Source organism: Equus caballus, chromosome 5 (assembly GCF_041296265.1).
Source record: "Equus caballus isolate H_3958 breed thoroughbred chromosome 5, TB-T2T, whole genome shotgun sequence".
NCBI lineage: Eukaryota > Metazoa > Chordata > Mammalia > Perissodactyla > Equidae > Equus > Equus caballus.
The window spans coordinates 39113081-39136175 of record NC_091688.1 but is presented as its reverse complement, the minus strand read 5'-3'; the positions used below and the strand labels follow the sequence as shown (position 1 = coordinate 39136175).

The following is a 23095-nucleotide window of genomic DNA, read 5'->3' as shown; positions in this document are numbered from 1 at the left end:
TAGGAGAAGAATAGTGATTGGAAGAGTTGAAGAAGCGAGTAGAAGGATAGGAGGTTGTGGTCAGACAATTGGAGTGCTGTGTGAATGTGGGAGTGGGTGGTTGATGTGGAGAGAATGACAAGCCATGGTGTTGAGTGGATCATCCATGTGGACATTAGAGTCATGGAATGATGGCAGAATGTAGGGTATAGACCTCCTAGACTATGAGCCTGGACATGCGAGGACATGACCTGGAGGTCAGCCTATGACAGGGCCAGGTGGGAGACAGTGCTCTAGCTGAGTGTATTAGGGACATATAAAAAGTCAGGAGAATGATGTTGGGAAGTCTTTTAGCAAGGGTTCTGGGTCAGGTGCTGAGCTGCTGTGGGACAGGGGCAGGAGAAGCTAGAGAGAAACTCATGAGCCACTGAGAGAATGAGTTGGCCTTTGGATTGATTGACAGACCGTGGAAGCCCCAACTAAATTTCTTCTGAGGTCAGACATGCTGAACTTCTTAATTTCCTTCCCTGCTGATTGTGAGTTGACCAGGACGTGATTTCTGTTTTGAAAGCGTTTACTCCTACGTTAGGTGAGTTTGGTCACGATGGCTGCACACTTGCTACCAGGAAAGGCATAGCAAGCAAAGGGAAGGTGCAAGTTCCTGGAAATGTAGAATCCAGAACTCTCAAATGGAGGCCTACTATGATGTCACACAGCAAATGGCCCTGTGGGACCTCCAATCTTGGCTATTGGGGAAAAGGGGAGATGGTCTTTCCCCGGTTGTACTATAGTTTGTAGGGTCAACTTACCTGTGACTCTGAGTGACACTGCATCACTGCGCCAGACACCCAGACCATTGTTGGCCTCACAGGAGTAGTTCCCAGAATGTTCTTCAGTCAGAGAGAGATTGAAGGAAGATCCTCCTCCAGAGAGGCTTGAGTTGCTCTCCAAGGTGACATCATTGCGATAAAACCAGCACTGGATCGGGGAAGAACCTCTCTGGGCCTCACAGTGAAGCTCCACCACGTCGCCCACCACAGTCTGGGCCCCGGGAGCCCTGAGGGTGAGGACAGGGCAAGACACTGGAACTGATAGCAAAAATGAGGTAATTGACACCAGTATTTTTTCCTATTTTTTTAATTTTTATTTTCCAGAGATTAATTCTGTTGAGTATTTAGTGACACATTCTAGATCTGTTCTCTGTTTAAGAACACTCACTCATATCAACACACAAATATGAACATTAAAGCACGCACACACACACACAAGTGCATGGTTTCACAATATGCATACTGGTTTACAACCTGAGTTTTCCTCTTTGCAACATATCCTGGGCGTCTTTCTGTGTTATTACTTAAAGATCTATCTCATTCACTTTGAAAAATCAGCTTTACTAGGACATAATTTACACAAAATAAAATGCATCTTTCTTAAATTTAGAATTTGATAATTTGGGGTAAACATTCCTTGATTATTTTTAACAGTCACAAAGCATTCCCTTGTATGGATTTACTGTAATGTATTTGAGCAATTCCCCTTTAACGGATATTTAGGTTAGTTATTTTCTAGTTTCAGATAATGCCACATGGAACCATTGTGTATATATATCATTTTACATTGTGCATGCTTTTTAAAGAAATAATTCTTATAGGTAAAATTTTGGGGATGAGGGATAGAGGCATTTCAAATAATGATATTTAATGCTAAATTGTTCTTCAAAAACTTTGTACCAATTTACACTGCACTATTGGTTTACAAGAGTTTCAGTGTCCCAACTCAGCGATCAGTTATAGTCTTATAAAAGTAAAAGTTTATTTTCATTACTTATTCTCTTTTCCTAGTCTTTACAGTTATTCTATCTGAACAATTCACTCATTCTGTCCATCTGAGCAGGTCACTCTAGCAGCCCTACAGTCTATTATTTGACTTTTCATGGATGACTAGTGAACTATAATCTTTTTTTTTTAAGATTTTATTTTTCTTTTTTTTAGCCAAAGCTCCCGGTACATAGCTGTGTATTTTTAGTTGTGGGTCCTTCTAGTTGTGGCATGTGGGATGCCCCTCAGCTTAGCCTGTTGAGGGGTGCCATGTCCGCGCCCAGGATTCGAACCGGCGAAACCCTGGGTCACCGCAGCGGAGCACGCGAACTTAACCACTTGGCCACGGGGCCGGCCCCTATGAACTATAATCTATTAATGATGAGTTACTATCTGCAAAGTTTTCAAATTATTTGCAAAATAGAAATTTCGAAATCTGTCATAAATTTTTCAAAATTATCACATTAATTCTTTTTTGTTCTCCTCTACGAAATAATAATTATGAGAAAATTATTGTTCTTTTATTTCTTCTCTCTCTGACCAACTGATTTTTTGTGTGTATATTTTTTACACTTTCAGCATTAGTAATACTTGATTCCTCTCCTGTAACTATAATTCTCACACTTGATTAACCTTTCTTTTTATATTTGCATCAGTGGTTTTCAAACCCATTTGAACAATAGTCTCGTCTGAGGATGTGTTAAAAAATATGGATTCTAAGGCCCCATCTGAGAGACTCTGAATTTAATTTGTCTGGAGAGGGCTTAGTATAAGTTTTTTTCCCAAAGTTCCTAGGTGATTCTAATATGCAGCCATGGCTGAGAACTCCTGATTTAAACAGATTCAGTACTCACATTTCATACCACAGTTTCCTCATTTTGAGTCTTTTAAACTGATTCATAGCTCGGCTGCCTGGATTTTGTCATCAAGTAATTTTCTCAGGAAGGGTTAATGGGTCCCAAGTTCCCTGAGTCCCTGCGTGTTTGAGAACGCCTTTTTGCTTTGACATAAAGTTCTCAGTTCTCATTCCTCCCCTGAAAGTGCAAGTCTGGACACCACCCCTTTCTCTTCTAGCACTGACTTCTGTGGAAAGTCTAAGACCAACAATATTTTTTCTTTCTGAGATGATGGCTGCTTTTTTCTTTTGCCATGATCACACACACACACACACACACACACACACACACACATACATTTTTAACCTTGAAATTCAATAACCTCATTAGGATATGTCTTTTCATCTACATATTAAAGTTTTCTTCCCTGAGGAAAAATTTCTGTTACATCTTTGGGCTTTGCTTTTGTCTTCAGTTTGGTTTTCTAACTTAGAGACTCAATTATTGATCTAAGGGGTCTCCGTTGTCTGATTTCCATATTTAAATTTTTTCTTTTTGTCTTTATTTCTGCATCTTTCTACTCTGTGTTCTGTACTGTTTTCTCAAACTAATTCTCCATTCAATTAACAGTTTTCAGAAAAATACAACATATTCTTACTGCCTCAACTTTGGGTTTCATTTCTAAAATAACTTTATAATTTTCTTTGGTTTTCCTCCTGAGCTTCACTAGGTGATTTTTTAGTCTCTTCTGTTATCTTATCACATCTTCTTTAATCTTTTAAAATTCCTGTTTGTACTTTTTTTCCCTGGAGTCCATATTTTCTTTAATTGTGTTGAGAATATCCAGAAGATTTTTTTTTCTATTTCCTTTAGCAATTCTTCTTAAAAATACTGCTTACTATGTATCTTTTCTTCCCTTTTATAATTTTAAATGCATCAATGCAAAGATTCTCATATTGGGCTTGTTTTGATTATCCTTCAATAAATAAAGTTATATTCAGAGTCTTGTGTTTGCTTGAGAGTGTTGTGTGTGTGTGTGTGTGTATATATATTTCAGTGACCAAGGGCTGTTGATAGAGTCAAAATGGGTATATTGAATCAGAACACATTCCCATGAAATCTCTGTGTCTTTTCTTTGGGGTACATTCCCTCAAATAAAGTAGATTATTCTGCCAGAAAGCCTGCCTGGCTCACAGTGAAGCTTTTCAGCTCACAGACAACTTGTTTGCTAATTTAGAGCTCATTTATTTGTCCAGTTGATACAAGCAGATGCAAAGATCAGTGTTCTTTCCCTGCTCTTCTCTTCCTCATCTCACCTCAAAGACCTTTTGTTCATTGAATTACAAATGCTGACTGAGGACTTCCTCTGTGCCAGACACCAAGCAGGCACAGGGATGTAGAGGGGACCAAAGCTGATGAGGTTCCATCCTCATGAAGCTTATATTCTGGTATTGAGGCAGACAGACAAGAAACAGGAAATAAAGAGGTTTTAGATATTGCTAAATTCGAGAAGAAAATAAAACATGATAATGGGATAGAGGATGCCTTAGGGCTGGGGGCTATCCTACATAGATTGGGTTCTGGCTTTGGAGTCTGGGTCTCAGAACATTTGATTTTCTTAAATAATCTCTTTACCCAACAATTTATATGGGGAAGGCTTCCTTTGGTCATTCTTGATTTCCATGATCTGAAGCAGGAGCTATCGAGGAGCAAGTGATCCTTCAGATACATATGTTCCAAGACAAGACCATAGTAATAGGAATTCCAAATGGACTCCTGTGTTCCCAAGACCACAGACTGTTCCTGCAACTCGACTAGTTGACAAATTCTGACCAGACCACACTTTCGGTTACAATCACACTCTCACTAATTTCTGCTTCTGAAACCCTATAAGTACCTCCCCTAATGCCTCCCTGTGAGCAAGGATGAGACTGTCAGGGGGATGCTCTCTCTTGCTTTGCCAGGTAAGTGAGCCCAGCTCTGTGGAAGCCACAGTGTCCCTGGTCTTCTCATATGGGACTTTGGCAAATGCTTCTCAGCCTCTTCTTGCCTCATTTCTTCCAGAACTTTGTGGATTCCTGGTCTTTGGGTTCCTGTTCCAGGTCAAATCCCAGAATTCTGAGGCTAGAGGGATACTAATTATTATCTTATCTAACTTTCAATATTTGTGGAAACAGTAAGAGAAATAAAGTTTAAATGTTTTGCCCAAATTATGAACTAGCTATTTTCATAGCCAGAGCTAGATTTCAAGTTTTCCGACCCATACTTATACCAGACAACCCAGGCAATGTGTTTTTCACATACACTGGTTTTCTCCAGGAGACCTCAGAGTCTCTGCTGTGCCTGGTACTTTTATTTCTTACCCCCAAAGTAGTATTTTCTTAAACATAATTCATTATGTGTCATGTTGTCCCAAGTGACTCTGCTATCTTGTCCATAATTTACTGAACTAGCGGCAGGCAGTTTGTTTAAGAACAACCCATGTATTGACTTACCAGTGGCCTAGGAGGTGGCTTAGAGGCTAGGCTGCCCTACTAGTTAGACTAGTTAGGACCACTGGTTGGCAGTGAGCCGTATAGCATTGGCAGTTGGAGCAGAAGCTGAAACAGAGCAAGTAGTCATTACCATAAGCCCAAGGCAGTCAATGCTGGGGTCAGCAGAAGCCCAGAGTAAAGAGAAGTCATGAGATAGAGGGAACGAGAGTGGAGCACACTTTTAGAAGCTGCATGGGCAATGGGGCAAAAGGACACAGAAATAAAATTGTTGATGGGCCTATGAGTAGAGAGTAATGGAAGCTTCTAGGCTCATCAGGGATCAATATAATCTGTTTTTGAGAAATAAATTATATTCTGTGAGATCTCTCCATTCTCCTTCGATTAATCTCGGTATGTCATCATTCTTATTTTTCTTACTACCTGAATATTCATACAACAAACCCTTACTCACTGGGGACACCTGGGGTCTCTGTTTTCTTGTGATGTAAAATGTTCTGAGGAACCAGACTCAGGATTTTTCTATCATACTTCTGCTTCTCTGAAAAGAAAGCTAAACTTTCACTCTACTAAACAAAGATCCAGGTGTAAACAGAAGCAATGTTGCTTTTAAAATGACTTTTTTTTATGATTCCATGGGTAACCATGAGCTATAGACCTATGAGGTATATACACTTTTCTGAATGTATGTCATACTGCAACAAAATTTTTAAAATGTAAGACAATAGTGGCTGGCCTGGTGGCATAGTGGTTAAGTTTGCACGCTGTGCTTCGGAGATCCCGGGTTTGCAGGTTTGGATCCTGGGGGCAGACCTACACACAGCTCATCAAGCCATGCTGTGGCGGTGTCCCACATACAAAATGGAGGAAGATTGGCACGGATGTTAGGTCAGCAACAATCTTCCTCAAGCAAAGAGAGGAAGATTGGCAACAGATGTTAGCTCAGGGCCAATCTTCCTCACAAAGAAAAAAAAGCAAACAAAACACAGCACAATAAAATGTCACTTAGTTTAATGGATTAAGACAAGAGAGTATAGAAACCCCAGAAAACCAAGGAGTTGGTTCCCAGGAAGCCATTTCCTCCCTTCCCTTCACCTTCAGCCCTCTCCAAATCTACTGTGAGAGCTGGAACTGCTTGGGAACTCTTTGGAGAAAGTAAGATCTTGCCCATGCTTTGTCCACATGACTGTGCTTGCAGCTAAGTCAATATTTAAGCGTTAGTAGGGAAGTGCAAGATGCTTCTGTGCATCGAGTTAAGAGAAATTGGCTTAGGAACTGAACTTACAGGTCATGAGAAGATAATTTGAGAAAATACATTCATTTGGTAAAAGCTGGGGAATGTACTGAGCTATCTTAGCGGTCTAGCTGAGCCAGGGCTGGATGAGGACTGAGGCCCACAGATAGTTGGCTCTATGAGATAGGAGCAAAGTGGGACATTAGGTTGATTGGGGTAGGAAACTGGAAGGTACATGAAGACTTCTGAAGGGGTTGGTGCCAGAGGGGTCAGGGATGAGTGACTGGCAGGAATCCAGGGCTTACCTGTGACAGAGAGGCTAACGGCCTCACTATGTTTGGAACCAAAGCCATTGTCAGCTGTACAGTGGTAGTTTCCAGAATGCTCTGAGGTCAGAGAGAAGCTGAAGCATGCTCCTCCTCCAGATGGAATTGAACTGCTCCCCAGGGTGACGTCCCCATGATAAAACTGGTACTGGATGGGGGGAGAGCCTTTCTGGGCTACACAGTGAAGTGTCATCAAATCTCCCTCAACAGCCCAGGGCCCAGGAGGGCTGAGGGTGAGGACAGGAGAAGACACTGGAGCTAAGAGAGAGAAAAAATTAGTCAGGAGTTGCTTCTGCCCCTTACTGTAGATTTCAACCAGTGGTCAGTGAAATGCCAGTCTCATCTCCACTGGCCTCAGGGTGGCCCAGCGGCCTCCCAGGCTGTTCGCAGCAGCTCTTTCCTGTCCTCACGCTGGTCTTTTCCTTTCCCCTCAGACCTCTGACCCCTTCCCCTCTCCTGTCTCCCCTTGGTAGGTGACCTCACTCCTGTTTACCAGAGGAAGAAGTCCTTTATCTTGCTGCCATCAGACCCACACCCTTACCTACATCAGCCCCTCGCTCCTCCTCTCTGCCCAGTGACCATGGAAGGGCTGTCCCTCCCCGCTACCGAAGGAGGATCCTTCTTTTGCTTGACCTTGAGCCCCCCTGCCTGTGTCCTGGATGTAAATTCTCTGATTCTGTTGGCTTCTTGCAAACACCATTTAGATGCATTTAACCCTGTCTACACTAGAAAATAAAACAAACAAAACAACCCTAACTGCACTTAATTTTCCCCATGGCCCCTTTCTCCTTTTTTTCTGTGGACAGATTTCTGGAAAAAGTGGCCTAAATTTATTGTCTCTATTTCTGTACCTCACATTTATTTTTTGTCCATTACAACCTGGTTTTTATCCTCACCACTCTACTAAAGTTGATAGCTCATATTTACGATTATAATGATGATGCTCATAATGATGAGACACTTATAATGACAATGTAGTGCTTTAATATATGTTTCTGGTGTACATGTATTTGTCATATATAATTTGTAAATACATGTATGCAGATGCTAATTTAACTATCAAAACAATCCCATGAGGCAGGTACTTTTATTGTTTCTATTTTACAGATGAGGAAACTGAGGCCCAAAGGGGTTAAATTGCACAGTTAGTAAGTGGTGAGCCAGCAGTCAAACCCCAGTATTCCAGTTCTCATTTGTGTTCTTCTGCTTTTGTATTCAGTGTTTTGTGACTAAATTCAGGGGAGGTGACTTTAGCTTTCCTCATCTATCAGCTCTGCCTTATCTGAATTGGCCCACTATCTTTTGCTTAAAACACTCTGTCCTTTGGTTTCTGTGGTACACACTTCCATAGTGTCTCTTCTCTCAGACACAGTCCCTCTCAGTGTCCCTCCTTCTCAGCAGAGGCTGGCCTGGGGTTCTGTCTGACTATGCACTCTCCTCTTAGTCCATCTCCTCTATTCCTGGCTGCTCCCCAGACTGGCCCTTCTACCATCCATTCTTCACCCTGCGACTGGAGTGATGTTCCCCAATATTAAAACCATTCTCGGGCCTCAGATTACCCTTAAGAATAAAGCCCAAGCCCTTACCACTGCTTCTAAGTCCTAATAACCCGGGCCTGCCTCCCTCCCCCACCTCATCCCACCCCTTCCAACCATTTCCCTCTATGTTGCGGTCAATGAGAAAAGATCTCCTTCCAGTTCCTTGAACATTTCTTCCTTCCCTCACCACAATTCTTCAGCACGTGACTCAACCTGGAACACAGCCTCTTTCTTCCTCCCTCAACCTCTCCTTTCTTCTCCTGGAATCTTCCTATTCACCTTCAGGTCTCAGCTCACACATGAACTCTTCTAAGAAATTTCCCCTCATCCCACTCAGGTTGAGGTGCTCTCCCATTTGCCCCACAGCCTCCTGGTACTTCTCTCCCTTGGATTGGTGTTTGCCCTCTTGCTCACGCACATCTGCTCTTAGACCCTAAGCACTGTGTGCACAGGGCCATGTTGGTCTAGTCTGATGCATCCTTGGACAGCAGTACAGTCTGGCATACAGTATATATATATATATATAACAATCATTTATTTGGTGAATAAATGTGTCATTGTATAGAACTTTATACATCTCTGAGAACATTTGATAATAACGTCACTGCCTCTAATTTCCTCGGGCCTCTGGATTCAGGAGCACAGCCAGTCTGTCTCTTTCCTTTGATATCTCCCTCAAGGGTTTTCTGATCCTCGCCTTTGTAGTCTTTTGCACATCTGTCATGGGATAGCCTAGATTTTAGCTTGTCTCCAACCTCGTTTTGTTTTTTTGCAGAAGAGGAAACTGAAGCTGCTTCCAGGACCAACTAGGACTGGACTCTCTGCCACTAACACAAGCCTAAATCACACTGTCCCCTAAAATTGGGCTTGGAATTTGGCTGTACATAGATGCACGAAACTGAGATTCAAGGCTCAACAGAAACCGTTTAACTTCATAACTGGTTGACAATTCCCTTCACGGCCTTGGAGGCATCAAGCTTAGTGAGCAGAGGTGAAGGCATCTCTGCTCACGAGGGTCTCTCTCTTGCCCTTCTTCCAACTGCTCCCCTGTCTGTTTCTCCCTCCCGCTATTGCCTAAGCAACTCCGAAAGTGCTTAAGGGAGATGGACACCTTTTGAGTAACTATGACCCTGCTACCTGTCTTTGTATCTTACATGGTTTTGTACACTGTTCGTGATCGATATCCAATATTAATTGGACAGAAGACACCTCTGTGCCCTTGGGAACTGATTTTGTAGCTACTGAGAACAACTTACTAAATAAAAAATCAGGCATCTGAGGATTCACAGACAAGTGGAGAGAAAGAGAAAAGCATTTGGCTCCTCAAAGTTTGGGGGCCAGGAGAGAGAAAGTGCCGTGCAGACAGCCAGGGGTGTAATGGTACCTGGCTGCTCAAGGAACAAGGCTCGAAAGCAGCCAACAGCTGCTTCAGTGAGCCAGGGAGTCTCAAAGGACATGGGGTTAGCCTGAGAAAGAAGCAGAGGAAACTGGAAGGTAGGAACGCATTTGTGGAGGGGTTGGTGAGAGAGGCCAGGGCTGGGTGATTGGCAGAATCTAGGGCTTACTGATGATGGAGAGGTGCACTGCTCTGCTGCGCTGGGCCCCCAGGCCATTGTCAGCGGTGCAGTAGTAGTTCCCAGAATGCTCCGCAGTCAGAGAGAAGCTGAAGGAGCTTGTTCTCAATGAAGTGACTTCTATCTCCTTGAGAAATACATCTTCACGAAAAAACTGGTACTGGATTGGAAGAGAACCTCTCTGGGCTTTACACTGAAGTGTCACCTCATCTCCTTCAGGAGCCCGGTCCCCAGGAGGGCTGAGGGTGAGGCCAGGAGGAGACAAGGGAACTGAGGGACAGAAAAAATTAATCAACAGTTGCTTTTGCCCCTTACTGTCGATTTCAACCAGTGGCCAGTGAAATGCCCCATCTCATCTGCTCTGGCCTCAGGGCGGCCCAGCGGCCCCCCAGGCTTTTCTCAGCAGGTCTCTCCTGTCCTCACCCTGGTCTTTTCCTTTCCCGTCAGACCTCTAGCCCCCTTTGTCCTCTCCTGTCTCCCCTTGTAGGTGACCTCACTCCTATTTTCCACAGGGAATGCCATGCTCAGGGAAAAAGTCCTTTATCTTACTGCCATCAGACCCACACCCTTACCTTGTTCCTTCCCTCTGCTGTATGACCGTGGAAGAGCTGCTCCCTACCTGCCAAGCCATTCTGAGTTTCTTGTCAGTCACTGTTCTCCCTTCACTGGAGTTGGCCTCAGGGCTCTGCATGTTCATTGGCAAATACAAACTCATACACTCTTCCAGGACCCTCTCCTCTGTTCCTACAGTTTCCCTGCATCCAATATGACCCTCTGTATTTACAGGTGAGTATATGGAGTCAGGAAGAGGTTAGGACACCTGCCTGTCACCACTCCGTAGGCTGTTTCCAGAGCCACACAGGACCTGGCTCTGTCTCCTCACCCTTGGTCCAGTGCTGAATAACATTATCTCCTTAAAAGTGGACCTGGAGTTTGCCATGAGTGGAGGGGATGGCACAGGGCTCCACAGAAGCTGTTTTCCTCTCACCACCACAACTACCTTTGCAGCTTTGAGGGCAGGATGGCATCAGATACTGGTACAGAAGGTGATGAAGTCTGGGGTTCTCCCTACCCCCACAATTACATCTTTGGAGTAACTATGATGTTGCTACTATGATGTTGCTACCTGTCTCTGTAACATACATGGTTGTGTACACTGGTTATTGTCAAAAATTAACTTCATTGAGACAACATGTGGATGGATGCTTCCATATCTCTGGTAGATAGAAATGACTTGTGAGCTACTCAGATTGATTCAGCACTTAAGTATCTGGGGATTCAGAGGACAAAAGAGAGAAACAGAGTTCTACAGATGTTGGAGACCAGAGAGAGAGAGAGGGATGCTGCAGACACTTTAAGGAGTGTGACAGTATCTGGGCTGGTTGAATAATGAGGCCCACAAGAGATAGACACTTGTTCCAAGATCTGGGAGCCAATGAGGACATTAGGATGGTGGTATGAACTGAACTGTTTCCCTCCAAAATGCATACGTTGAAGCTCTAACCCCCAGTAACCCCCCACTGTGACTGTATTTACAGATAGGGCCTTTAAGGAGATAATTAAGGTTAAATGTGATTATAAGGGTGGGGCCCTAATCCCATAAGACTGATGTCCTTATAAGAAGAGGAAGAGACACCAGAGACCTCTCTCTCTCTCTCAGCCCACGTAGAAGAAAAGCCATGTGAGGACACACTGAGAAGGTAGCCAACTGCAAGCCAGAAAGAAAGCCCTCCTTAGAACCAATCCTACAGGCACTTTGATCTTGGACTTCTAGTCTCCAGAACTGTGAGAAAATACATTTCTGTTGCTTAAGCCACCCAGTATTTTGTTATGGCAGCCTGAACACACTAATGCAGATGACTTGGGTAAGAGACAAAAAGCAGGTAAGAGTAGAGATTTGTTGGGTAGCAGTAAGAGAAGGAGTGAAACCAGGAGTGGCTGGACTTTTGTTGATTGACAGAAGACTCAAGGACTGAGTATTATCTAAGTCAGGTGATGCTGAACTCTGTAATTTCTCTTTGGCCAGAGATTGCTGATCTGACAGGGTTTGGACTCTAAAAAGTTCTCATAACTATGTTAGTGGAGTTTAGGTCAGACTGTATGTTTTCATGTTGATTCACTCTAAGGAATTCCTGAGTTCCTGAGAATGTGGTCACAGGGAAGAGCTCAGAACTGCCAAGTGGAGGTAACAAGCTTGCTCTGATCCCATGTGAGCCAAAGCCTGCGAATTTCAGAATTGGAGTCTCTAGACTGTGGAGAACATGCAGCCTGAACCTGGCTGTGACTTCTTGTGGTCAGTTAATTCATTTTTGATAGAAAGTGGCCTCTCCTTGCTGGCTGGATCCCCAGGCCACCATCTTGGCACAGGAGTCATTCCCAGAATGTTCTGTGGGCACGGAGATTGAGGGACACTCCTCCTCTATAGAGGTCTGGGGTCCTCAGGATTTCAGCCTCATGATAAAACTGATACAGGATGGGAGAGAGGCTCCCTTGATTTCCCAGTGAAACTCGACCACTTTCTTCACAACATCCTGTACCCTAGGGGCCCTGATGGTGAAGAAAGGATGTGTTACTGGGGCTGAAAGAGACAACAAGCTGGTCAGGGAGGGTCCCTGCACATCCTTAAATCAATGAGGCTTAACGAGAGACACAGAGCCAGATGAGACCTGGTTTTAATATTGTATTTGCTATGCCTTTATTCCCAGGAGACATTTCACTTACACTAAGAAGGAATTTGTAAAAATAAAGGGCTATTCAGAGTATTAAATTGTTGTTAACTATCGATATCCATTCCCTCCCAACTACCTTGTAGTCTTCACTAAGTTTAATAACCCATTCCTCAGATAATATCTAGCAGACGCACCTTTCACGTTGATGGTCACTGGCTTGCTGCGAAAGGAGAGACGACCGTTGTTGGCTTCACAGTAATACTCTCCAGCATCTCTCTTTTTCACCATGGTGATCTTGAATTCTTCATTCAGGGAATTCTGAATCTTTGCTTTCATAGGCTTCTTGTTTGATGTTTTGTACCAGAAGATTCTGACAGGCCCTGGGACTCCATCTACTGAGCAGATGAGGACCAGTTCCTGCCCTGCAAATACCAACTCTAAGGCTGGGCGGGTGTGCATTTGGACGTTGGCAACAACTCCTAAATGAATAAAAATGACGTATAAGACTCTTGGCAGTGGGGTACTCATGGATAGAAAAGAGTCATAGGATCGGAAGGGCTAAATCTGCTGATCCAAGGTGAAGTATTGGCCTGGGGTGGAATTGGGCTTTTTCCTTGAGAAGAAGGAGGAAGTCGTGGAGAGACTGTGTTCCCTCCATGCTTTGGGAGACTCTCTGCTCCCTAATGATCTTGTGGAGGATCCTGCTCAATGAAAGAGGCAACCCTGTCCACTTTCCCTCATGTCCCCCCTATCTCCTGGCAGAGCACAGGCCAGTCATTCCAGAGATTACATCCAGTACCCAGGCATTGCTTGGGGGAAGTGGTGGGGGTGGTGAAGGGGCCAAGGAGATCTGGCATCAGAGATGCTTGTCCTGGAGCTGTGGTCACTGCAGTGGCTAGATGGACATCAATCATTGGCATATACAATAAGTTTACCCTCAAGCAAGCACTTCTTATCCCCTCTAGCTTGTCAGTTAAATGGTCAGAGGAGGCGGACCCAGGACAGTCCTCCTAGGTGGGAAAATCTGTGATGAAAATGCTCCACTCTCTAGGTGGATACATACTGATATTGGACTAGAGCAGTGTCTTTTTGAGTCTTCCTGGGGTCACAAAGATCAAGATACCTGAACACAGTGGGAACAGAGCTAGAGGCTGGGGTTCCATTAATTCTGTTGGGGGAGATTTTATGCTAAAAATTACTGTGTTGCAAGTCTTGGGGAAGAACCTCTCCACCTTCTCTGAATTGTCATTCTTTAAACTGGTGTTGGAAGAAATACCTGCTACCTGTGATTGGAGAAGAGAAGATTATAAAATCTAGGAAGTTTAGAAGAAATAGTTATAGAACCTTTTTTTTTTTTTTTTTTTTGCCTAGGATTGGGAATGAATTTATAGAGTGTCCTACCACTTTCACTCCCTTCTCACTCAGCAAAGCATCCACCCCAGACTTTGTATCCCTTCCTAATGCTCAAAAAGATTTCCTATTAGACAGATCAAATTTAATCTGGGGAGGCAATTGACCACTGGGTAGCAGTTGTGCTTGAAACCTATACAACTTCAGAGACTTAGAGAAAAGCAAAAGTTGGTACAAAACCATCCCTGGTGGCATTAAGTTGGAACCACTTATTCCCAAAACTTCTGTCCTTTGATTGTCTTATTCTTGCGTGTTCTGATCCAGGCATCTAACATTCTAGGAATCTGTCCATCTGGCTGAGCAGAGTCCATCCAGCCTAGCCAGAGGGCTCTGCCATAGCCCACAGTTTATGCCTATGGGCCTAATAGGAAAAAAAATGGTGTCAAGGAAGACAGCTTTCAGAGGGCAAAGAAAGAGTTCTATCTCATGGGGCTGAAGGAAAAACATAACCTTTTCTTAGACTTTCTTGGTTCTAAGTTCTTCTAAGATGTCCACAAGAGTTGATGTACAGTTCCCTTTCCCATAGGTATGAGAAGCACTTTCCACATGGACCAGTGGCCCAAGAAGATGTGCAACCCTGTCTGGCTCTGGGAAGCCCCAGTCCTGGGAAATCTCAGAACCCACTGACACTCACTCTGCACATATATCTGGGATGTCCGGCTCTGTTTCCAGACACGGGAAGTCACTGTCTGTGCCTTGCACCAGTAAGACCCTGAGTCTTCTCTCCATATGGTGTTGATCTGGAATTCTGGGGAGCTGCTCCACCCTGGCCCCAGGATCTGTCCATCTTTGAAGAAGCAGAACTGGAGCCGGACATCTGACCTCTGTGGTGGGAGCTGGATCTCACAGGTGAGGGTCACCGGTTCCCCCTCAGTGGGCCAGGAGGAGTTGGCTCTCAGCACAGGATGGTGAAGCAGCTCTACAGAAAGATTACAACAGTCCCCAAAGCAATGAGGCTTGGAAGTGCTCTGGAGAAAAACGTAATTCATCCTCAGCACCGGCATGCAGAGCATACAAAAGCAGGCACAGAAAGAGATGCCACTTTTGATTCCTAGCATCCTTCAGCCCAAAGCACAGTTGCGCTTTCTCTGTTCCTTACAGAAATGCACCCGGAGGTTCAATGGTATTCCAGTCCACCCTTTTCTTCCTATTCTCCCTTCTACAACCTCAGAGACCCTGCTTCTGACTAACCCATTTCACAAGTAATGAAGTCTTTACCTTGGACTTGGATATTGACTCTGTTTGAAATAATAGAGCAACAACCTTTCTTAAATCCAGTACAGTGATATGCTCCATTGTCCTTCAGATCTGCTTGATGAATCTGAAAGTCGGAGGTGTTACTAAGGAATGCCAGCAATCCATCATTCTTGTATAGGGTCACATTAGTCAGTGCTACTCCTGCCTTTGCTCAGCATCTCAGAAACACGGAGTCTCCTTCAAACACATAAAGTGGAGCCTGCAGGATGAGGGTAGCTGTAGGAAACACAAGACCAGTTATTTCTTTCACCTCATTGTTTCTCCCTTCTTTTTGTTATTGTTCCAAGTAGATTTTATAGGAAAGAGGGCTGGGAAAAGCATTCTTAAAATAATTGTCATTTCTGCTTTCTGATTTTACATTGAACACATATGTCTTGAAAAAATTAGGAAAGCAGAAATGTAAATAAAAATCTCCTATCATCTCACCACCCAGATTTTGGCATATGCTTTTCCAGTTCTCTTTTCCATGTGCATGTATGTGAGAGTGTGTGTATTTTTTTTTATGAAATTGGAATAATATTCATCTCTTTGATAACTTGCTTTTCCCTTACTATGCCCTGAACACTTTTCTGTTATCAATATCACTACTGAACCCAGTTTTCAATGGTCATGAAGTTTCCTTCAATGGCAGCAAAGTAATTTATTTAATGAGTTTTCTTTTCTTGACCATTTAAGGTCCTGCAGTTTCGTAGGTGTATATCCATGATTGTTTCAGTAGGTAAATTCTTAAGAGGGGAATTGTCGGGTCAAAGAGGATAAGCATTTTATTTATTCATTGCTACTATACTGTTTCCTTGTTCACTAAATTAAGGAGCATTATAACTAGAGAGATACTGCTTCAAATTCAAAACAGGTGGCTTTTGGACAAAAAAGGAAATGGTTCTTCTTTTCTCCAACTCTCTATCCCTGTACCCATCTATCTATCTATCATCTCTAAATATGAATAATCCTCATGCTGCTTATTATTTCATGTAAACGATCTATTCTTAAAACCATCCATAGATCCAGGAACCATTCAAATAAATTGTTCTCAAATTTCCTTTTACTAGAGAGGCTTGTACAAAATAAAAATTCCTCAGTCCTATTCCTATAGATTCTGATTCAGTAAATATTGGGTAAGTTTTAGGTAACTATATGATTTCAAAAGTTTTTAATTCTTTCACTTTTTTCTCACCTGCAGAAAAGAGCAAGCTCACAGGGTTACTTAGGAGTGAGCCTGAGGTCTGGCAACTGTACTCCCCAGAATCATGAACCTCATGGGTGTTAGTTAGGGTTTCACTTGATATTTTTCCCTTATGGTACCAACGGTACCATGTTGCTTTCCCTGGTTGGCTGAAGTGAGGTCCATTGCAAATCAGTTTCACCTTCTCTCCTTGGGAGGCAACGGTCCATGGAGGATGGAGGGAAATCACAGATTTAGGTCCAGTTGCTGAGGAGAAAAGACAAAAAGAATCTGAGCTGAGTTGCTTGCAGTCCCCATTACTGTGGTTTGGGGGGACAGACTGGAGGATATGACTTTAGAAAATCCCAAAGAAAACCCCCTGGGAAGGTTATTGATCACTCAAGTCTGCGTGTCAGCCAGAGCACTCACCTCCCAGGGGACAGTGATTGCTCAGGGGATGGCAATAAGCAAAATGACTTTAAGAGGGCAATAGCAGCAAGATTCACTGCCAAATGTCAATGGGAAAAAATGGCTACTTATCCTGTTATGTAACGGATCCTAGAAAAGTCACCCCTTGCCCCTGCCACTTCATCCTGTTCATAAAACCATAAGAACTTCCCAAAGAGTTATTAAAATCACAATTTTGCACTTTCTCTAAGAGGATGAACTATGTTATCTTAAGATTTTGGCACTGAGAAAAGCTTGAGAGATGAACTTGTCTAACACCTTCATTTTGTCCATGATGATGCAAATGATCAGAAAAATCCCATCATAGCTAATTGTGGCAGAGCAAAGGATGAACAAGTCATTCACTGGAGTCCAGACATGACCTAGACAAGGATGAAATTCTGCTGCAGCTGATTTTGGACAAAGAGCGAGATTTAAGAGTGTTCTTGCTATTCATAGGTCCTCAAGTATCCAAGACATTCTCTGACCGAGAAGAATGGCAATGAGAGTCAGAACTAAGAAAGTATGTGAAACAGACAATTCGTCTTCTCTCGTAATCTCCAATTTTTATGCATTTCTTCCTTTTAAGGGCTCAGTTGTTGCATGTTCTCATGCTCTCACATTTCCTGGAGGATTTTACTCCTGAAACTGTATAGGATGCAATATTGCTGCCGTATCTCCACAATGTGATGTTTTCAGAGGAGCTTTTCTGGCTTGCTGGCTCAGGAAAATCTTATCCCAAGCCCTGCACATTTGCAGTGAAGTGGAAGATATCTTGTCTTGTTAACTGGAGTCCATTTGCAATAGGACTAAGTGTGGGGCATGGCAAACACCAGGAGCTGCTTATGCATATACCACTTCTTCCAGGGAGGTTCAGAGGGTGATCATGAAGCTATCCTGGGTAATGTCAATAGACCAGGTGACATTGTCACATCTCTACTGGTCTTCACAAAAAGAACAGGAGACATTAGGGATCCTCAGACAGCCATTATAAATGTTTCATATTTATTAGGGAGACATTTTTATCCAGAGACACTGAAGAGCAAAAGAAAGGAGAACTCACCAAATTGTCCACTGATAGGAGCTGCAAAACACAAATAAATAAATAAATAAATAAATAAATAAATAAATAACCAACCAGAGGTAAGCATAGAACAAGAATTCGTTGGCTTTTCAAAGGCAATGCCTATTTTTTTTCTGTCCATTTATTATTTCTTCCATTAAAAACTCATTTTTAAAAATTTAATGGTCATTTATTAATTGTCTATACATATTAGGCATTGTGCTTGGACCTGTAAGATGAGTGAAAAATGGTATCTGCTAGCAAGAATTTGATCGGTGGGAGAAACAGAAATATGAAGCAAAGTAATATAATTATCATACAAGGTGTAAGTGAAATACTAGAAACACACAGAAGGGCCGCCCATCCCAGTGTATAGGGTGTGTGTGTGTGTGTGTGGTAAACAGGATAAGCTGATCATTAAAGGTACCTAAAGGAAGTGATGCTTGAGAAAACTGAATGAGAACATAGGAGTCAGCCAGGCAAAGATGTTTGTGTGTGGCAAGAGATTATAGGGAGGGTAATCAAAGGAGAAAGGGCACAAAAGTGAAGAAATGGCATTTGTGTTCATGAGTTGGGGGTTCTGGGAAGTAGGGAGTAGTGGGAGAGATCAGATGAGAGAGTCATGCAGGGCCCAAGTCATGGATGGTAAGTAGCTCGGATTTTATTATAAAAGCAATGGAGATCCATGGAAGGGTTTCAAGTAGGAGAGTGACAAGGTCAGAATTTGTAATTTAGATGTATCACTCTGGCAGTAGGTAGACTTCAGTGACACCAGATGTAAAGCAGAGAAACTAGTTAGGATGCAGAGCAAGAGATGACTGTGTTTCATTTTCTTCAGAGTGTTTATCCGAAATTATCTTACTTACTTCTTTACTTTGTTTGTTTACTTTCCCCTCTCTAGAGTAGAAATTCTGTGAGCTCAGGTTCACCATGTATTCCCTAGGACCTATAACAGTGCCTGGCAAATAGGAGACATTCCATAAATATTTATTGAATATTTATTCATTATGTAATCATTTAATTAGAGAACTAGTTCAATAAGTAGAGATAGGTGGGTACAGGTTTCAGAATTGGGTAATGGGGAGAGAAAGGAGGCAAAATTGGCAAATTTATAAGTTGATTAGACATTCCAGATGAGGGCTAGATTTGGTTAATTTATTCAACAAAAATTTTTGGAATGCCAACCATATGCTAGGAACTGGACAAGACAATGGAAATCCAGCAGTGTGTGTGTGAGAGAGAGATATTGTTCTGGTCCACATGGGGCTGATAGAGGAGTCATCTAAACCTAAGTGTTTTATAGAGATCAATGGATTCTTTGCCATTACCTAGATATCTTGGTCAAATGGATTTTGTATTGTTTTAAATGTAGTTAATATTTTTCTGAATGCATTCTATGTGGTAGACATTCACATATATTATTTCATGTAATCTTGTCAATATCCCCATGAGATAAGTTTTATGATTGATTATCCCCATTTTACACACCAAAAATAGTTTAAGTAGACAGTAGGTGACAGAATGGAGTTTTGAGCCCATTAATTTAAACCCATCCTGTTTGACCCCAAAGCGCATGCTCCTGGCCATTACCCTGTTCTGCCTTTCTGTATTGGTGTCACACTAGAATGTACTTCCTATTTCTGAAGTATTTCATGCAGCTTCCAACTGTGGGGTCCTTTTTTATTGCATTGTGCTCCATTTCATCCCTGCCCCCTCCAGCTCCTAGTCCCCCTCTGTTTCATAAAGTCATTACCAGCTACCTGCATATACTTTATTAGCTGCTTGCACCATCTCTGGTAACTTTGCCTCGACAGTTATTTAACTGGGATCTTGTTACATAGCTGCTTCTTATACATTGGTCTTGTTGGGGGCCCTTCTGTATAAGGAGCTTCCTGAGCACAGAAATACTGCCTCCCATGTCTTCCCATTATGCTCAGCACCTAGTGAAGTGCTGTGCATAAATGTTACTAAAATTTTTTTGAGTAAATGAATAAATATTTTTTATTCTAATATTCTCCACTTTGGTGAAAACCAACCAGTTTATGTGTATGAATTGATAGAGGCTTATACACACTCACAGGCACAATTAGAATATCATGTGCTGGAAGCAAGATGGTGGAATAAGAGGTCTACACCCTGCATTCCCCCCAAAAAGAAACCAATATTTGGCAGCCATCTTCAGAAAAAAGTGGGAAGATTCCAGATCCAAGTAAGGGGGTTGTGAAACCCCAGTGGAGCCCAAGACCAAGGACAGCCACTTTAAGAAGGCCGGCACATGCCCTGGTGGCAGCCTCACTGACTATAACCCCATCTGCAAACTGAAAGCTGCCCCATCCTCCTGTGGATTCAACTCTAGCCCTACTTGTCTGTGTTTCTGCCACCAGCCACTTCTGCCATGGGACCAAGGAGGAGCCATGCCTATCTATGCCCTGGTAACATGCTCACCGACCTCAGACCTGACTGCTGTTGCTGAAGCAATCCTGTGACCTTGCTCCACTCCCACTCCACTGTGGTCCAAAGGTAGTTCTTGCTCCCCAGGGACCACCCAAGTGACCCAACAGAGCTGTACTCAAAGACCCAGCAGAAATCACACCCATCCACATCCCCAGTAACACAGTTGCTAACTAAAGACCCAAGTGCAGACCCAGCAACAGCTGCAAGGCCCAGCTCCAGCCCTGCTCCATCACAATCCTGGAGGCAGCCCTGTAAGTCAAAGGAAGCAGCAGAGGATGGGATTTATCTGCCAAAACCAGTCTGTAAAGACTGGAAGAGGTGCCTGCTCTTCTAAATACACAAACACCAATGCAAGGCTGCACAGATCATGAAGAGTCAGGCAAACATGACAACACCAAAGGAAACTAATAGAGTGCCAGTAACTGACCCTAAAGAAATGGAGATCCATGAACTACCCAACAAAGAATTCAAAATAGTTGTTTTAAAGTAGCTCAATGAACTACTAGAGAACCCAGACAACTAAATAAAATCAGATAAACAATACATACACCACATGGAAATTTTAAAAAGGAAATAGAAAACATAAAAAAGAACTAAACAGAAATCTTGGAACTAAAGAATACAATAACTGAGCCAAAAAGTTTAACAGTAACCTTCAATAGCATAATCAATCATGCAAGAGAATGAATCAACAAACTCGAAGACAAGTCATTTGAAATTATCCAGTTAAAGGAACAAAAAGAAAAAGGAATGAAAAAGTGTAAGAAAGCCTATGTGACTTATGGGTACCATTAAAATAACCAGTATACACACTACTGGAGTCCCAGAAAGAGCAAACGACAAGGGCATAAAGATTATTTAAAGAAGCAATGACAGAAAACTTATCCAATCTGAGGAGGAAAATGAACACCCAGGTTCATGATTCTCAAAGTACCCCAAATAAGTTGAACATCAAAAGATCTAAACCAAGACATATTATAATCAAATTCTTAAAAGTCAAACACAAAGAGAGAATTTTGAAATCAACAAGAGAAAAATTACTCTTCACGTACCAGGGAGCCCCGGTAAAACTTAGAGTGGATTTCTCAGTAGAAATATTACAGGCCAGGAAAGGGTGGGATGATATATTCAAAACAGTGAAAGAAAAAAACTTCCAACCCCAAGTACTATACCTGGCAAAGCTGTCCTTCAAAAATGAAGGGGAGATAAAGATTTTCACAGGACAAAAAAAGCTGGGAGAGTTACCATGAGAACTGCCTTACAAAAAAACTAAAAGGAACTCTTCAAATTGAAATGAACAGACACTGATTAGCACATGAAAACACACAAAGGTATAAAACTCACTGGTAAAGGTAACTGTGTAGTCAAATTCAAAACTCTCTAATCCTGTTTCTTAGTCCATTCAGGCTGCTATGACAAAAATGCTATAGACTGGGTAGCTTATAAACAACAGGTATTTATTTCTCACAGTTCTGGAGGCTGTAAAGTCCAAGAGCAAGGTCCTAGTATATTCGTATCTGGTGAGGATCCAGTTGATTGTAGACAGTCATCTTCTCACTGTAACCCCACATAGCAGAGTGTGTGAGAGAGCTCTCTCTGACCTCATGTATAAGGGCACTAATCTCATTCATGAGGATTCTGCCCTCATGGCCTAATCACCTCTCAAAGGCCCCATCTCCTGATAGTATCAACTTAAGGGTTAGGATTTTAACATGTGAATTTTTGGGGACACAAATATTCAGACCATAGTACACTATAATGGTGGTACATAAATCATGTTTAACTCAAGCAGAAAAGTTAAAAAAGAAAAAAATATTAAAAACAACTATAACTACAATTATTTATGTACAAACAGTATAAAAATATATAAATTGTGACATCAAAACAAAATGTGGAAGGAAGAGAAGAAAGAGGAGAGTTTTTAAATGCGATTAAAGTATAGTTCTTAGTTTAAATTGACCCCTTAATTATAAGATTTCTCAGTAATTATGGTAATCACAAAGAAAAAAAAACTACAGTAGAGAGTGACATCAGCATCATGGCAGAGTGAGTTGTACCCTTCGCTTCTCCCCTCTAAGTCACATCCAATTGGACATATTCTCATATCCAACAATGAGTTCAACATCCATTGACCAAGAGAGGATTCCCTACACAGCACAACAGAATGCATAAGAAATCCAGGCATCTATATAGCTGAAGGTGGGTGGACTGGACCCTTGGAAGGAAGTGGAACTAGAGAGACGCCCCCTCCTGCCTGCCTTAGCAGCAATGATTAAAGGCACAGATCCCCAAACTGGTCCAGAAATTTGCAAGGATACAAGCGTGGCTTGCTTGAACAGTCTGGCAAGGGCAGAGAGTGTGGATCAGAGTGCTCCCTGCCTGTCTACCAGCAGATCCAGTGTGCATGCCCCTTACCCCTTCTACAGCATTGGCCAGGTCTTTCCAACAGTGGAGATAGTATTCAAAGCTTGATTTCCCAGCTGGGGTGGGACACTCTAACCTGAGTTTTAAAAACACACCAGCTACCACTAGAGATCAGAAGCTGCACAGTGAGCAACCACAAAAACTTAAACCTGCTTAGCCCCTCCTCCCCCCTAGTGGTAGCAGGTGGAACCTATGACCAGATGCTTCAGTAACCACAGCAGAACTGGTGATCTAGCCCCCAGTCATGGCATCACCAACATCAGCTCCACCAACAGTGGGGGCTGTGCACAGTTCTCCAAGTCCCTTGGCCCAAGCAGTGACAGCAACACCTATGAATCCAGCACCCATGGTTGCAGTGCAACCAGAAATCACAGAAAAGCCAAGAACAGCAGCACAGGTGGTGCACAGGGCAG

At 42.7% G+C, this 23095-nt stretch overlaps 1 protein-coding gene across 1 annotated transcript; it reads right to left on the bottom strand.

Annotated features, from left to right (window-relative positions):
- Positions 1–5179: 5179 nt before the first annotated feature.
- LOC138923984 (Fc receptor-like protein 5) lies at positions 5180–23030 on the bottom strand. The gene is given in 9 exon segments (XM_070266422.1): positions 5180–5232; positions 6664–6942; positions 9788–10110; positions 10369–10570; positions 12660–12944; positions 14510–14794; positions 15094–15348; positions 16307–16561; positions 22937–23030. Coding segments are annotated over 9 exon segments (2031 nt in total).
- Positions 23031–23095: the final 65 nt, after the last annotated feature.